This window comes from Thunnus thynnus, chromosome 3, assembly GCF_963924715.1.
Source record: "Thunnus thynnus chromosome 3, fThuThy2.1, whole genome shotgun sequence".
Classification (NCBI taxonomy): Eukaryota; Metazoa; Chordata; class Actinopteri; order Scombriformes; family Scombridae; genus Thunnus; species Thunnus thynnus.
This window is the reverse complement of record NC_089519.1, coordinates 1596786-1614319: the sequence shown is the minus strand read 5'-3', so window position 1 is coordinate 1614319 and position 17534 is coordinate 1596786. Positions and strand designations below refer to the sequence as shown.

General features: G+C 40.9%; 2 protein-coding genes and 1 long non-coding RNA gene across 5 annotated transcripts; 2 read left to right on the top strand and 1 right to left on the bottom strand.

The window, feature by feature from the left end:
- The first annotated feature begins 2109 nt into the window (after positions 1-2109).
- Positions 2110-7795, top strand: LOC137174420 (uncharacterized). The gene is made up of 3 exons (XR_010925361.1): positions 2110-2370; positions 3877-3965; positions 5117-7795. It is a non-coding gene; the product is annotated as an uncharacterized lncRNA (long non-coding RNA).
- A 320-nt stretch (positions 7796-8115) lies between these two features.
- Positions 8116-11114, bottom strand: LOC137174411 (transcription elongation factor 1 homolog). The gene is made up of 4 exons (XM_067579671.1): positions 11014-11114; positions 10554-10679; positions 10385-10455; positions 8116-9401 (listed from the first exon to the last, which is right to left on the bottom strand). Exons 2-4 carry the CDS (start codon positions 10667-10669, stop codon positions 9337-9339), a joined length of 252 nt encoding a protein of 83 aa, XP_067435772.1. The 5' UTR covers positions 10670-10679; positions 11014-11114; the 3' UTR covers positions 8116-9336.
- A 99-nt stretch (positions 11115-11213) lies between these two features.
- On the top strand, positions 11214-16546 carry pld6 (phospholipase D family, member 6). 3 transcript variants are annotated; one of them, XM_067579658.1, is made up of 4 exons: positions 11214-11451; positions 13072-13247; positions 13497-13726; positions 15579-16546. In XM_067579658.1, the coding sequence occupies exons 2-4, from the start codon at positions 13072-13074 to the stop codon at positions 15827-15829; spliced, it is 657 nt and encodes a 218-aa protein (XP_067435759.1). In that variant the 5' UTR covers positions 11214-11451; the 3' UTR covers positions 15830-16546. The 3 variants fall into 3 exon arrangements, with proteins under 3 accessions (XP_067435759.1, XP_067435750.1, XP_067435742.1); XM_067579649.1 differs by having other exon boundaries at positions 11214-11508; XM_067579641.1 differs by lacking the exon at positions 11214-11451 and adding an exon at positions 11458-11654.
- Positions 16547-17534: the final 988 nt, after the last annotated feature.

Here is a 17534-nt window from a genome sequence, read left to right as displayed (position 1 = left end):
AAGCCTGAGCCAATGTCAGCTCATCTGCATGCGAGTTTACTACTCCGCTCCGCTAACTTTATAGTATTTTTCCATTGTTTTGTGGGTAGTCACACCAACCTTTAATCCATTACACAGCACAGCATAGTAAAATAAGTAGTTTACCTGTTGGATGTGTGCTGGTTGTCTGCAGTTCTTCATCAAACATCATCATCACTGTGGCTGTTTCTGCTTGTACTCTATTCCTCCCTTATTTCTAACTGATCTGCTGATCAAATATCTCCGTATGTTGTTGTGTCGACCAGTTTTAGCACCACTAAGGAGGCTCTGCTAATTCAGTGTGGAACATGTTTTCATTTCCTGTCCGATTGTATGGAGGTCTATGAGAAAATGACCCTACTGATTTATTACCTCAGTAAACATTTTCCAAATGAGTTTATGGTCTTAATCGCTAGAATTAAGTCTTTTTCAATACAACATGATGTTCATTTTGTAAATTATGGCCCCATTTAGAGTAAAATAGATGATAAAGGAGGGTATGCTTTAGGGCGTGGCCACTTTGTGACTGACAAGTCGCTACCATGGAGACAACATTAATAACATAACGTAACCATGGTGTAACCCCAGAGTATAGGCGTAGCTGCTGCTATTTCTCAGTGTGTTCTCAGTTCATGAAAGTTAATTGTAATGTTTAAGTTGCCTAAAAAACGTGTTCAGTGTTTGGTTGTGATAAAAGACTCTAAGAGACAGATTGTACATTTTTAATAGAGTTAGGCCTGTTTTTTGCTAGTGGAAATTAATATTAGCATTAGCCTTATCACTGTTAACCATAGATTGTAAATGTACTGTGCTAACCAAGCTAGCAGCTAGTGCTATGGTCAGCTCCACACTCTCGTCCAAATATGGTCACTTCTGGCTCCAAAAATCAAAGATAGCAAGGGTCAAATCCAAGATGGCGCTGATCAAATCACTTCAAAACGGCAGTTCACAAACCAACGGGTGACGTCATGGTGACTACGTCTATAGTTTTTTACAGTTTAGTTAAAGACAGAGGCTGAACTGAGGGGCTGCATAAAGGGCCAATACAAGATGAATAAGGAGGTTTTTGAACTGTGAATCATTCAAAGCTACTCTTGTGGAACTGGAAATGAGCATAATAGGTCCCATTTAATGATCTCAGCCCTAATAAGTGACACAACAACAGCTTTATTTACCCTGACGTTTCTCTTTTTCTGCATCTGATTCACCTCCAAGTGACACTTTCCACTCTGTCTTGGTAAAAAAAATAAATGTCCTATAAGGTATTTTAAATGTATAGTAATATACAAATATTATATTATATTTCTATTGTGTGTCCATTTCTTTAACAAAATAATAAAAACACTGTTGCCTCTAAAGTGTCATATTTTATTGTATTTAATTGTAATTGTCCATTTTTACAGGCAAAAGAGCAGAAATATCTAACTTAGCCTTTTGATGTGAAATACTTGCACAATTCAACAACACCACAAACTATGACTTTAAAAATGAACACAGAGTTGAGTCAATATTATATCATTTTCACATTATAAGCCTCACAATGTTTGCAGGCTTTGATTATTTATTGCATGGATTTATTGCATTGCTATTGCACCTGCTTGCATTATATTTCACTGTTCTGTCCACCCCCATTATTAGGAACATTATAGAGAGTCTGCAGGAGTCACAAAACTCCTTAGAGTCACAATAAATGCAACATAAAGCACTATACATTAATGTTTTTTATTGAGAGAAAAAACATAATGGAGAAGGTGAAATTAATTCTCCAGTGAGGAACACATTAGAAGTCATAAAACATCCCCAGAAAGCGCAATATCAGAACTGAGGAAAAAATAAAACCTGCATTCATTTTCTTAACCGCAAACTCATGTTCTTAATTTTATTATTATGTTTTTCTTTTATGTCACCAGTCCCAGCAGGAGCTCCATCGTGGCCCCGTTGAGGCCCCCGCACCCCAGCTTGGGAAGCGCTGCACTGTGGGGCATGCTCTTCGGCGGCAGGGGCTGGATGGGCATGGGCAAGACAGAATGAGAGGAGAGGAGCAGAGGAGGAGGAGGAGGAGGAGGAGGAGGAGAGGAGAGCAGAGGAGAGGAGAGGTGAGAGGTTGCAGTGGAGTTGCATGGGATGCTGATGCTGCTGCATTAGGCTCCATCGCTCCATCCCTCCCTCGGAGAGGATGGAAAAAACAAGGAGTGGTTATGTGATTCCCCACAAGCGGGAGGAGAAGCGCACAAGAGAGAAAGGAATGGCAGGGAGGGGGGGCGTTTCCCTGCACAGTATTGCTTATTCTCACACACTTCAGCATGGATACAATGTATGGCATACGGAGCTGACTAAAGGATGGACATAACGGTAAGTTCAATGTATATTTTTGTCGCTGTTTATTTGCCACAAACAACGTATTGGACACAGTTCACAGCGCGGCGTGGCGTTGCTCCGGGTCCCATCACTTTAGACTGTCCTGATAATTCAAGATATTTGTTGATAATCAAACAAGACTTGTATATGAAAGCTTTATGAGCTGGATTTGTAGCTCTACGTGGCACGAAATTAACGCCCGATCAATTTCCCGTTGGCACGCTTTATGATTTGATAACTAAACAGGTTGGTCCCATCAGCATCACTCCCCAGTGCCTATCAAATCACTTGATGAGAATTGCACCTGCACGCAGCTTTAACATTTAACCAACAGCAGCGTGTCAGCGTGTCTTCCTCCTCTGTAGCGCCGGTGGATAAGAAGACAAAGATGATTAGAAATCTCTTTCACACACCCCGGAAAGGGTTAAAGACTCAATCCATGCCTGCCACTCTGAACTGAACTGGGTTCTCCTTGTCAGTGGAAGCGGATGTATTTACAAACAAAGAAAGCTTCATATCCAAGCCTGTCACGTAGAGGACAGGTGCTGGCTATCTGCACTTTTACAGTGGTGTGTGGATGTCTGCTTATCTGGGCTAGTAGGCCAACTGGAGCCATTTAGGCCCAGAAAGATTAAGAAAACCAAAGTGTCTCTGTTAAGTTTGTCACTGAAAGTTTGGCCAATGACTCTCTTATTCTGCACCCTAGGCTGAATTTGTACCAATAGCCATCAGTGAGTCATTTATTTTTTTGTCTGGGTAGTGACTATTAGACTCCACAGTGTAGCCAAAATGGCTGGAAAGATTTGCTGTTGCAGGCATAAGCATAAACTTCCTCATAACAGCGCCTTTAGTTCCAAGCAATTAAGCAGTAATGTGCAAGCAGCGGCCCGGCGTCCGCTCAGTCTCTGTCTCCATCTCAAGCCTGTCTTGTCTTTGCCTCTGGCACAGCCACTTTGTGATTTTGCATCCTATCTGAAATAGCAGGTGCATTAAAGGATTGATACGTCTGTTGCATAAATATGACAGACATAAATATGAAACACAGACCGATTTTCTTTCATTAGGTCCTCCAGCTGGAGCCAGTTCACTTTCAATCAAGTCAATTCAGGAAATTGATTCTCTTATGAATACAAACCAGATGTCTTTCGGCATGGAATAAAGTACTTACGCAGTCAATAGAGGAATTATTGGAAATGAAAGTTTTATTATAAATATGTGGATGCAGGATGAGTAAAAAGTAAAACTGAGGTGAAAAAAAGGCCTTAAGATTGTCCATACATTCAAAACTGCTGCTGCAGGCACACCCATTGCATGTGAGACTCATGCTATCATAGCTTAGCTCCCACATGCACGGCTCAAACTACACCGCTGCATGTCTTCAAATTAGACAGAGACACTCCAGTGACACCGAGCAGACACAGACCGGTCCTGTGTAGTGAAGAGGGCAGCGGGGTGTATTTTTACACCAGATCTCTGACACCTACGTACATCTCTTCACAGCTCTTGGTGAGAACAGAAGACACGTCCACTTGAGTTGTCATCAGCAGCAGCCCAGACATGGACAGTTGGGATGGAGGAAGAGGCGGGAGGTGAGGAGAGATGAGGAGAGAGGACTAGAGGAGTATAGGTAATGAGGGAGACGAGTGTCAAGATCTCCTCGACGTGATGGCCCCAGCTAGTTTTTGGCACTTCCACTTTCAGAGAGTGTCAGGTTTCATGTTGTGCGGCTTTGATAGGTGAAGGGATACATGGAGAAGGATGATGTATTGTTTATGTGTGTGCATGAGTGAATAAACAAGCTGATCTGAGGCTGAAAAAGTAGGAAAAGAGAAGAGTAACACGGGGCGAGAGTAGGAAAAATGACAAATGGATCACAATGATTGGAGAGGATAGGCAGAGAGGAAAAGTGAGAAGAAGAGAAAAGAATAAAAGAGAAGGAGAGAGTCAATCATGTTTGGCAAGTCATGTTTGTAAACTAGCCCGAGTTTTCCGGGGGGAGCTGCTCCCACCCCCCCCCCCCACCCCCCTCCACCCACCCCCTCTTTTCCCAATGACTCTCTCCTCCTCAGCCTGTTGATTGACAACTACTGTGGCTCTAATTGGCAAGTGTGGATAGGGAAGAGTCAGGCTTATTCTCCATGGGATGGAACAAGGAGGAGAGAGAGTGTGTGTGTTGACGGGGGGGGGGGGGGGGGGGGGGGGGGGGGGGGGGATGGGGGGGGGGGCATACCAGGGAGTCTTCCAACAGTGTGAAAGAGGAGAGGAGAGAAGATAGATGGGAAAAAGGAGTGGAAAATGGAATGAAGAAAGGCAGTAGGCGAGGAGGAGGAGGGGATGGAGGCGAGGGCTGAACATCTGTTTGGTAATCAGTCTCTCCCCTCAGTGCAGTGTAACACACACTGACACCTATTTGATAATTGGTGAGCCTGCCCTCTCCCTCAGCGCTTGGCTAAATGGTTGCTTGATACCAGGGAGAGCAAAGGGACTAGCTGTTGGCAGTGTAATCTGTTTACTTGGTGCAGCTCAGGTAAAGATGCATAGCAGGCTGCTTGTATGTTTGCGTATGAGTGTGTGTGTGTGTGTGGCTATTGCGTACAGCTCACAGTCAGGCTATTAGTCTAACAATGTGCTCAAAGATGTGACTTGAAGCCTGCATGAAATATGTATTGTAGCCTCTGAGCAATGCTGCTGTATTGTTATTCAAGGATAAATATGATCTCTTTTGTCTCTCTTATCCTAGGTGCTGTCCTTAAAGGTTTGCCTTCCGCACAGACCTCGTCCTTCCACGCTGCAATCTCATTCAGCCGAAGGGATGAACACAGAAGAGGAGAATGAGCTCCAGAGCTAAGAGGAGGAGATAGAAAGGAATGGAGAGGGGGAGGAGGTGGGCCTCTTTGCTCCGGTCTCGACCACGGGTATTCTTGGGTTGATAATACAGATGTGGATGTTATTGCTTGAGAATACGCGTAGTCGAGTGGAAGCTTTATCATCTACACTGGACCAAAAGCAGAAGTCTATTCAGTAGATTACAATGGCAGAAGACCAGGCAGACAGATATAAATGTATAGCCAAACTGAGGAGGTGACACAGACATTGGCGGCGGGGGGGAAGGCTGAAGGGGAGGATTTTTAATTAAGCATCCAGAGGTGACTTTTTATGGGAAAGGCTTATTTTGTTCAATCAGAGAGGTTTTTAAATAGAATGCAATCAGGGCTAGCCAGGTGCCCAAATCAAATCCAGCCACTGAAAAGGTTTTTATCATCGTAGGTTTATCAACCATGTCACTCTTCACACCTGTGGAGGAAATGAGTTTGTGTGGCTGGCTAGATTCAGCCTCTCCTGCAGAGGCGCTGGTGAGGAAGACCGCTTAGCTAAACCCCCCTGGGCATTAGTTCAGGGAGCTTAACACAAAAGTCTTCAGACTCAGACATTAATTCCAAACCTTCTTGATTACGTACCCTTGTCAGTCAGTCGTGCACACAAGTGAGCCTATAATCTTATCAGCTGATGAGTGTCTTTCATAGCCCTTCACACTCTGCACCGTACATTTTCCTCATACTGAATGGAAGTCTGACATTTGCAAAATTGGTGCCAAATATGGCTTTTTTGAGATGTTAACAACTGCAATGCCATGGGATGGTACATTATACCAATGCATAACCATCACCCCACTGCACTACCAACTACTTTTGCACTCCACACTATTTTTGACTCCCCAGCTCATGCTAAAAATGTGTGAAAGTTTGATGCCTGTAGCAGCAGCAACAGGAGACAGTAACACATGAGGACATGTCAAGGCTTGCACCCGTGGCTGACATTTCAGCAAGCGGCTCAGCTGACTGGCTGTCATGATGGAGACTCAGACCCACACACACACACACACACACACACACACTCACACATATATATATATAAACTGCATGAGGGTTCACAAGATCTACATGCCAGTAGGGAAATAGGGGATTGATGGAGCTCATGAAAACAAGCATACAGATACATCCCCGTGTAAGAGTACACACACATCGCAGCTAGGTTCACTGGGTCCACTTGCCAGTGGGGAAATAAGGGATTGATTTATTTTATGGGTAACTACTTTTAGTCAGAATGATGGATGTTTATGTATTTTATTGATCAAGTTGAGGTGTGGGCCGGAAGAATTCTTGGACGTTGGGGCATGCTGATTAATCAGGTAGAAAAGGTGTTGGAATAAAACATACTGGAGTACATTTTTGGTACATTAGCATTATTACTAAGTATCATAAATTAGAAAACCAACGTTTCATTGCAAATTCAGCAGTGTACAAGCACCTGTTTGCAAATGTGCACATGATAAATTACACTCTTATCATTGACTATCCCTTGATTTCTTACCACTGCGTAAGCAAATCTCTTATTTATTAGCAGTGTGTAATTATAATTTATACAAATTTCATTCTGACGTTGTGTAAACTTGTTGATTGAGCAAAGCCGTTTCTGTGGTTTTGTGTGTATTTGTGTATGCATGTGTGTGTGTGTGTGTGTGTGCTAAGCAACAAAATGACTATTGTGAGCACAGCTCCAGGTGCCTAGCAACCGAATCGCTCTGTTTCCTTGGCAACAGTTGCCTCGCACTCACTGTGTGGGTGATTGGCAGCCTTGACAACGGAGACGGAGTGACACTTGACCTCACGTGCTTGAATAGGAGAGGAGAAAAGAGAAATGGCGAGAAATAGAAGAGAGGGGAAGGGAGTGGGAGGCGACATGCAGAGACAGAGGAGAGACTAAGTGATAATCATTCTCCATTGTAATCATCCTCCACCATGTTTCATAAGGCGTCGTCAATACCTCTCCAGCTGGGGTCCATCATCAAACACAATACACAGTGCAGTGCGCGCATGCACGGACACACTCTTTCTGGGTGGAGAGCCCAGGCAGGGACTCCACATCTCATCTATTATCACTCAGCCCTGCCTGGTGCACAGCCTCGCTACACTGTGTCTTCTTTCATTTGTGATCTGCTACATCCTGTGCTCTGTGGGGATGAATGGATGCTGGACTCCTAGAAATGTGTCACGGTCACAGATGCCACAGGAGAGTAGATCAGAAGACTTTTTACTTGGAATTTAAGTGCTGTAATTATTTATTTTAACTATAAATGTTGTTCTGGTGGTTCTTCATCTGAGCAATCACTAGCTGAGGGTATTCTATTGTACACACCTGTGTATAATGATAAATCAAAACCAGAGCTGGAAGTTTGTTTTGTTGTTGTTGTTGATGATGTCATTAAGATGGATTGAACTTGAGCCTGTTCTTTCACCTTGTTCTAGTTTTATTATTAAATCTGTATTATAGTTAACACAACAGCAGAGTCATTCATGTTTATTGCAGCACTTTGAATTTTAAGTCTCTGTGAATAAGAATATTCTACCTTTTTCTTTATTAAACTAATGTCTTTACTGGGAAGATTAATCTACTTTTTTTTTTTTACCAGCTGCTGGTGCTCAGTACCGTACAGGACATTCACGTTGTTTAAGACTGAATCACAACATTTGGTTTCCTATTTCCTTAGAAAATAAATAAATTAAGACCATCATGACTAATTCAAATCAAGGTCAGATAACCACATCTTGATCATAAAAAGAAAATACTTTTTAAAAACCTGAGTCGGATACTGGTTTAACTGGATTTTTTGTGTAACAAATGTAACATGTTCATTTATACATACATGCAATAAAATGAAAAGCAACCCACACTTACTGGTGATGTCAAGTCTTATTGCTCCTTTATTTCCATTGTGTTTAAAAACAGCTTGTTTTTATGCTATTCAACACTGTTGCATAGGAAAATAAACACTCAATATTACAGCTTGATGTCAGGAGAAGATTACACTATTCTGTACATATGCGTTTAATCACAAAGATTATTTGCACTTCTTGAAATTTTTAATTGTGTGAACATGTAAACCAAAAAAATGATTCAATCAACAGAAAAACTGAATGCATGAAGAACTAAGCAGCGAACCAAAAAACACGTACGTTTGCGTTCCTCTCTCCAGTGGAATGACCTAATGCTGCGACAAAACTTGTCTTTATGAGGACGAGGAGAGCTGTGGGTAGTTATTACTGTGAATCATGCTTAACTGAGGCTGATCAACATGGATGATCTAGTGCTGCAAACATCGAAAAACACAAAAAGACTTATGTTGCATTGAGGTGAAGTGACAGTAAATCATCACAGCATTCCTGTTGGCCTGAGCTGTGTTCAACTTCGTTCCCACTTTGTGAGGAAGATCTGGCAGTGAAACAAATCCGGAGCACTTCCTCTCCTCCGACTACATCTGATGCTAGTCTCAGAGAGGGTTTTCAACTTTTAAATGCACCTGCTGATGCTTTTGTTTTCAAGCAGTTTCTGTCCACAGCCAAAGAGATTTCACATTATAATGACAGGATGAGATTTACGTACACTACAGGCCTGATGTATAAAATAACATTCTTCAGCTAACAATATCTAGCCATTAAAAAGCAAAATAAAAATCAGGAACTTATTTTCTAATCTTCAAAATAAACTACTATTTAAAGGCTTGTCTACATTGCATCTAAAGGATCTTTAAAACCCATCACAAATAATAAAAAAAAAAACATGTATTGGAAAGCAGAAGGCTCTGCTCAATGTGTGACGATAAGTCAAGATACACTGCAAAGAACAAATTAAGTAATAAATCTCAAGAGTCAAAACTACAGGTGTTGGCTGAGACCTCACACAGAAAGGGAAGAAGACAACAGGAGCGCTTCAGGGCCCATTCGTGCCAAGGACCTCATATTGAAAAGGAGACTTCCAAGTGACCATACAGAAACCAGTAAATTAAAAAAAAAAAAAGAAAAAAGTTTCAGAAATGTCCTCTAACCAGGATGCTCCTAATGAGCTCAGGCCCACCAGACACATCCTCATCCTCTTCCTGAAAAGCCTCCTGCTCCATGAGGGCTACTGATTTGCTGATTCACAGGCATCTATCCAATCACTGTACACATCGACTGGCTCTGACAGATCTGAAGAGCAACATATTAAGGATACAAAAGATTTTGTTGCCAAGAGTTACATTGACGCAGGATGATATGAACTTTGGAAATCAATACTGAAGGATAAAGAAAATGTGACTGCTTCTCTGCAAAGTATCCTTTGCTATTATGTTGACAATGACAGCATGTCAAAGCCTCATGGGAGCTGTAGTTACTGAATGTTAACAAAGTAGTCTTGATAGAATGATCTTAACTCAAGGTCCACTTACACAAACAACGGGTGGTCATATCGTGCTTTAAGGTTTACTAAAGCTGAACACTACCTCGGTGACTTGGTCAGATAAGAGACTGAATAAACTTCACAAGTACACATCTGCTGTCTTTTATCGCCAGACCTGCACCAGTCATAGCGTCGACCAGGAAGGTGTAAAATCATCCACCAATAGTCAGTGGATTGACGAGAGATATAATCTCATCCCCATATACGACCACTTGTTATCACGTGACCTAAGCGCCACAATTAGGTCATGTGACAACAAATGAGCCATGAGAATAAGACAGTAGAGCATTTCCTCATAACATGCAGGAAATATACACAAGAAAGACTAGAAATGATCACACAATTATAGAAAATAGAGCAAGTAGAGGCCGAGGTAAAAAGTATTTTAGAAGGTGGAGACACTTTCGAAGGATGACAATGATTGTTTGGTTTTTTGAGAACAACTGGACTGATAAGACAACTTTAAAAAAGGAACACACACTGAGGAAAACTGAATCTGAAGGGAGGCATTAATGCAAAATAAAGGAGGCCAACTGAAGACGACTATGTGTAGATGAGGGCCATGAGATCAGGTTAAAAGCTCCTAATAAATGGACCTTGAGGTGAGATTATTTTGTCAACTACTGTTCCCATGATCAAGCATTAACATTCAAGCTCAAAAGCTAACACAGATGGCTTCAACATGTACATGTACAATTGTTGTTCTATAAAACTCATGTATGAATAAGGATACAGGTAATTGGTGTCTGGAACTCCTCCAAACAGACCGTGCATGATATTATCCCAGTATTTCTGCTTCTCTCCCTGTTGAGACAAAAGAGCAAAAGATAAGTTGGCAACAATTCCCACCACACAAATCAACGACTAACATCTGAAAAGAGTTGTGTAAGGCTTTTGGTTACATTTTAACATCACATGACTTCTCGTGGTTACAGAATGGACAGGTGAACTGCGTCTCCAGATCCCCCGTCATCTTCTTCTTAGGAGGGGGCTTCCGTTTGGACTTGCGGCGACCCATTGCTCAAAAGCTGAATCAAGTGTGTGTGTGAGAGAGAGAGAAAGAGAAAACAAAAGGGGGAATGTGTGCAATGTGTAACGTTAAATATCAAACCAAACAAACAATATCATGAAATACTTCTAAACCAGAATTATAACTATAAACCAGCAGCTGCTGTCCAAATATACTGGCTAACGTTTAGCATGTTTGTTGTTGATCTCAAGTACAACATGAATCACCATAAACAGACGAGTTAAACGGACTCTTATAGGAAATAAATCTTCCATCAGGACTCGACTCGAGCTATTAAACATGTCGTGATTGTTAACTGTCCTCTAGTTTCAAAAAGTTTTCATTTTGTTTACCTTTTAGTTGAGGAAAATACACGTTGCTGTAATGAGGAAAAGGCTCCAACACAAGTCCCGGCACCGGCAACGGTTCCTGTTAAATGATTGGTGGAGCGAGTGTGAAATATCGCGATGACTCATTGGCTGCGTCACATGCCAGTTAAGCTGGTTGGCAGTGACGAAACAGCGTCCGACAGTAAACACTATCATGGCTTTTCATTGTCAGGTCTCTTGAGGAAAACAGCAGGCAAGATATACTGTGACATTATGAAGCTTTTAAAAGAAGCCGATTTATCTAAAATAATCTAGAAGTTTTTTTATTTCCTTTATAATCTCTTTTTTTACGCTCAACTCCAGTCCTCTTGGTGGCGATAATGCGCCTCTAAGCTGGTTTGCCAACCGCCAATAAACCCTAAAGAAAAAGAAGAAGAAGGAGTAGAAGCAGAAGAAGAAGAGGTAAAACGTCTGTCAAACTGTTCCCGCTTGGTGGCGACAGAAGCTAACTCAGCCCTGGTGTGTTTGTTTGCAGCCAAACTACTCCGTGTTTAAACGCTATTTAGACATGCCCGAGGACATGTTGACTTATTAACTCTTTAAACATCTCGACAAGTTAGTCAGCGTTTGTGCTCTGTCTTCTTTCCTCTGGGTTTTTTTCTCTGGTAGGTGTTGATATGAAAACTTAAAAAATGACCCTGTGTTTGTTTGTACCAAGCAAAAAGTCAACACCTTGTTATTAAATGAATCTAATCAATGTTCCCGTTGAACACTGGTTTAAATTAAAGTTTGTTTTAGTCATGTGTGAGTATTTAACCAAGTTTCTCTGCTATCACATTTTTAAAAAATTCCCAGTTTGTGCCTCTCCTGTACTAACATTAAATTATTCACAAAGCTATGCATCCATTTCTCTTAAAAGATGTTTTTAAACCTCAGGAGGTCATAGAACAACACTTTCTGCCATTCTGAAGGTATTTCCACCATGTTCAAAGGTTTTTCTAACTACTGTGATGAAAAATACCCCATCCACAAAAACAGTTTTAACCGTTTCCTAATCAAAACTAAGACGCGAGCTGGTGGTGCAAAAAAAATCTTTTTAATCATGCAGCAGACGGAACATTTGTTGAATTTTGATCTTTTAGAGAAATGGACGCTTTCCTCTGTGACACCAATGTAATGCTAATACATGAGAGGCTCAAAGTGGAGCCAAGTCTGGATGTCACTGTGATGTGTTAGGTCCTTCAGGCAAATGGTTAAATACACAACTTATAATGTACAATAACAAACAATACACTGTCAGTATATGTAGTTTTATGTTATTATGACAACATTCCAAGAGATTAAATGTAGAGAAAATGTTGATGAATACCCATCATCTTTACCCAGAGACTAAGGCAATATATTCATATGGCTTGTTTTATCTAACCAACAGTCTTAAGCCCCAAAGTATTCAGTTTACTATTATTTATGACAAATCTTTACTTTTTAGAAGATGGAACCAGATCATTTTATAAATGAATGAAATAATGATCAAAGTAGTTATGATTTAGTTTTTGTCAATCAAATAGTTATTCAACTAAATCTTTCAGCTCTAAAATAAAATACATATATGTAGAACCATCCAAAAACATTAAGGTTGCACCTAACAATTATTTTCATTATCAATTCATTTGTTGATTTGTCAGTTTTTCTTTAAATGGATTGTTTAGACCCCAAAGTAACATCTCCCAACAGAACAAAACCAAAGATATTACATTTGTAATGATATAAAGCAGAAAAAACAGCAAATCCTCACAAATGAGGAACTGGAACCAGAAAACATTTGGAATTTTTCACTCGGTAAACGACTAAATAATTTAATCTATTATCCGAAGTCTTGGTGAGTGATCTCTGTCGAACAACTAATTGATTAACTAATCATTTCAGTGCTACAAAACATACTGTAGGGATATGATAATCATATTTTTCGTATAAGACTTGTATCAAAATGTCCATAATCACCAAACATTTTCTGTTTATACATAACATAAAAACCATTTGTGTTACATACAGTTTCCTAAACATTGTTTTGTTGCGTGTGAGATGTCAGTGATGTGGGCGGTGAAGGTGGTCGGCCTGGGGGTGGTGGCAGTCTCACTTAGTGCGGAGTTGCTTGGCTGGCTCCTGCGTCGCCTCAGGCCTGGAAGAAGTCTCAATGAGGTCCTCTTCTTCCCCTCAGAGGTGGCCTGTGTGGAGCACATCTTCACTCCTTCAACTCAGTAAGTGAAACATATTCACTGTGCTTATCATACATACACACACACATATATGAAGCCGCTTGATGCTTTCAATGTATTTACCATTATTCATTCCCACAGTTATTTATTTAACAGGACAATTCTTTTATCTATTGAATACATTTTTCCATGGGAAATCAGACCTAAAAGCCAAAGTTAGCCATTACATCCTATGAAAGCTCCTGCAGCTAATACAGTAAGTAGACACAGTCTTGTTTTCTGCCCTTCTAGTGCCTGTTGCTGCTCATTGCCTCATGGTGTGGAGACCTCCTTCTCCCATCTTCTCCGCCACATCCTGTCTGCTTCCTCCACTCTGGACTTGTGTGTTTTTGCCTTTTCCAACATGGACCTGAGCAGGGCTGTACTAGCACTGCATAGCAGGAGTGTGACCATCAGAGTCCTCACTGACAAGCACTACGCTGCCATCACTGGCTCCCAGATAGGAGTCCTCCGCAAGGCTGGTAAGGGAAACAGATCTGTTTCTCTTTCAAATCATTTTTTCTATCTGTCTTCATACTGTGTGACCTTAACAGTCATATTGATGTAGCCTCCCTATGCCAAGAAACTTCAAACATAAAGACCCAGGGAATCCAATTTTGTCCTTAGATATTATTTGTTAAAAAAAAAAGTCACATTAACCTCTGTGGGATCATTTTACTGGAAGGATGACTCAGGTCTTGCTCGACAAAAGGTGCTCTCGGTCTATCAGTGTCATTGTTAGTAAGTCTCACAGGTTTCCTCAGTGGTGAATGGAGAGATGATTGGAACTGTCTGGGGGAATGGAGGTTGCCACTACAAGCCCTATTATGAGTCAGAGTCATCATGCTCTGAAAGATCTGAAAGAGTTTGTGTCACGTGTTTGACTCACGCTGTCTCACTTTCTCCGTTAGCCATCTGCATTTAATAAATTACTGCTACGGTATATTGTTAAGTAAGAATTAAGTAAGTAAGAAATTGGCAAGCAGGGCAACAAATTTCATTAGGCAAAGTGTTTCTTTGTGTGTGTGTGTGTAAGTTGACTGCATACCTCATGAGAACCACTTTGGCACAATCAACTCCTCTTGTGATACAGTGTCTGTTATATTTTGTCATTTTCCTGCAGAAACCTTTCATCCTCAGCTATTTGAATGTAAAAGAACCAAAGCACAGTGCTTCTGCTTAGTTTACATCACTGGTTTAGTATCACTAGTTGAGTACTGGTTTAGGTAATCCAGAGACAGACAAGGAAAATGATCTTAAAGGGGTCAAAACAGGAAAGAACCCAAACTTGTATCGCCTGTTGCATCTTCTTGTTCATTTCTGACTCTCTTGACTTTGAGCTGTGAAAAATAATATTTTAAAAAGCCAAAAAGGCATTAGGGAGGTGTACAGGACAGCTTTCTTGGAACAGAAATACTCAAGACAACAAGATGAGTATGGTTTCCATTCTACACAAGTAGAGACAGATACTGTGTCTGAAGCTCCATGCTAACATGCTATTTAGTATGCTAATAATAGTAATAATAGTATGCTATTCAGTATGTCTGAAACCTTAGTATGAAACCAGTAGTATGTCAATTGCATTCTGTTTACGGGTAAATATTACAGTATGTAAGCACTGGACACTACACTGGTATAAATATCCCACAATGCAATGCTGTAGTGACAACAACAACAACAACATAACAGACAATGGCGGACAGTGAAGTCAGCTCTGGCGTAACGTCAGTAGCGCTTCACTTTAAGTGCACGTCTAAGGTTTCACTTTACTAGGCATAATATATTTTTTTAAATTAGTATGGCAGATGCCAGTAGTGGTTAGGTTGGCATGGGTTGCCATGGTTACACGTCTCCAACCGGCAAGGAGGCTCTCAGGAAGTGACATGATAATTACAGCTCAGTGCCTTCCGAAAAGATACATCCTGCTGTTTATTCACACATGAGTATGTTGAACGATAGTACAACACATAGAACGTGATTTCAGATGCAGCGAGACTGTATTTCGCGATAAGATTCAGTATTGGAACTAGTATTACGCAGTGGGTCGAATAATCTATGTAGTGAAAGTGGAGAGGTTTAAATGCTTTCAGATTTGTTGTAGCCTTCTATTTTACAACCCCTCAAATCACCAACAGCACTGTCCGTTTAAAAACTCACAAAACAAACAGTATATTGATGTTTCAATCTTAAAAGAGCACCTAGGACTAAAGTGCAGAGGTATTCATTCATAATCTTTCTATTAACTTTTGAACATCACCATTCTTTTTGGTGCAGAATATCATATCAGGTACTGGAGACATTAAGATATTGAAGAATTTTCAATCTGCTCTCCAGGGATCTGCGTACGGTGCGACGTGGGCTCCGTGCACATGCATCACAAGTTTGCAGTGGTGGACGGCCGGCTGCTCATCACGGGCTCCCTCAACTGGACGCTGACAGCAGTGCAGAGCAACATGGAGAACATCCTCGTCACTGAGGAGCCAGACCTGGTCCAACCATTCATCAAGGAGTTCCACAGGTTGTGGGCGCACAACGACCCGGCTCAGTACCACCCGTCAAACGACCACAAAAACCCGCTCACATGACCTCTAGAACTAATAACTGATCAGCCGAAAGGAATATTGTGTCAGAGCTCATGAACCTCTGAGGCAGAAGTGTCACCTTGGACAGAAAATGCCTCCGTGGTGGATCTTTTCATGATATCAGGAGGTGCTGTTAGTTTTGTAAGTTACTGTTTGAGATTATAGGAGTTTTAAGGCAGATTAAATTAGTTTCTGGTCTAATTTTAATGTAATTTATTAGGCCAAGTCTACAGTTAAGAGTTCCTGGTTTTTGTGTGTTTTCTTTAAATTCTCCATACAAAACAATCCCTGTTGAAATGGACAGTAGAGGGAGTAAGATCCAAAACAGAAGGTTTGGTCCAGTTCTAAAGAGATTTCTCCTGTTTCAGGACGTGGAATCCATGTTGATTTTGTTTGTTTGTTTTTTAAGGTGAGAACATTTCTTAATTTGACATGACTTAATTACAGTTGCCTTTTTTGAAAGATCTCCACTGATGTTATCAATTACTCTTTCTTCATGGTCATTACATAATCAATAATCTATTACATGATACATTTTCCTCCTCAAGACTAGAGGGAGTACAGCACACAGATTAGTTAGGAAATTGAATTTAATGACTGTTGAAACCAGTCCACAGTCCACTCTGTGTATAAGTGAATTACACTGGCGGTTAAAGATCCAGTGTTCAGGATGTGCTGCTGCTGTATCAGGCACCAATAAAAACCCGGTTTCACACTGCAGTGTTGACAGGTCTGTTGCATCAGAGCCCCGCAGCTGTGGTTTCGCTCCTGCTCCAACATGATTTACTCAGATTCACAGAAAAGGCCTCACAGCATAAAATCCACGCTGGTATTCTCAGTGTTTTAACAATACCGCCTTTGAGCTTCTCCGGTGCAAGAAGAGTTGATCTGGTTTGGAGGTGATGAATGTTCCTGGCTGGGTGCATGACTCCCTGCGTTGCTCCGAGTCAGGCTGATGCTTGTTGATAAAGGCCAGAAGGGCTTTGTCTGACTTAACACTTGCGACATTTCAGTCTTTTACATCGTGAAGTTCAGCGTGTTAAATGAGGATGTTAGACTAAAGGAATCAGCTGCTATATTTCATCCACGGTATGTAAGGGACCAATTTAACTGAGCGGTCATGAGTTTGGATGCGTAAATGGTGCGTAACGCCTACACTCAGTGGCTGGGCCTCTTAAAAGTTTACTTTTCTATTAAGAGTCAAGCTGGCCGGTGATTTGAGAAAATAATACCGGAAATATGGTGATTTTACCTTCAATTTAAAAGGATGGCAGGACAATTGTTTAAAATGTGTTCGAGGTCCCATTTAATGAGTTGGTTAATCGATTAGTCTATTTATTTACAGGAAGTTATTTGAGAAGAAGTTCAACAAGGATTAATTATTTATCATCAATGAATCAAAAATGTCAAACATTTGCGGGTTTCAACTTCTGTTTTCCGACATTTTTATTCTAAACCAGGAGTTTTCAAAGTCTGAGACTGTGGGCCTCACCTCATCCACCCCCTGTTTATTTACTTAACCATGATTATGTTATTTGACCCCATAGACACTCAACAGTTGAGCCGAGATAGCCTGATATTGCTGCTTGACATATGTCAGTGTATACCAAGTTCATGGCGTTCATTAGTTTCTGATTCTGGGAAAACTGGAAAAAACAGTAAAATCACAGTAAAAAAACTACTGAATCTCTGAACCATCTCTTCAACC

Excerpts from the sequence above, each read along its gene's own strand:
- LOC137174411 (XM_067579671.1), bottom strand. The coding sequence starts at position 10,669 with ATGGGTCGCCGCAAGTCCAAACGGAAGCCCCCTCCTAAGAAGAAGATG. Across the intron at positions 10,456-10,553 it reads AAGTCATGTGATGTTAAAAT|GGAGAGAAGCAGAAATACTG; the intron begins GTAACCAAAAGC and ends TTGTCTCAACAG. Across the intron at positions 9,402-10,384 it reads GTTCCAGACACCAATTACCT|ATCTGTCAGAGCCAGTCGAT; the intron begins GTATCCTTATTC and ends GTTGCTCTTCAG.
- pld6 (XM_067579658.1), top strand. The coding sequence starts at position 13,072 with ATGTCAGTGATGTGGGCGGTGAAGGTGGTCGGCCTGGGGGTGGTGGCA. Across the intron at positions 13,248-13,496 it reads ATCTTCACTCCTTCAACTCA|TGCCTGTTGCTGCTCATTGC; the intron begins GTAAGTGAAACA and ends CTGCCCTTCTAG. Across the intron at positions 13,727-15,578 it reads AGGAGTCCTCCGCAAGGCTG|GGATCTGCGTACGGTGCGAC; the intron begins GTAAGGGAAACA and ends TCTGCTCTCCAG.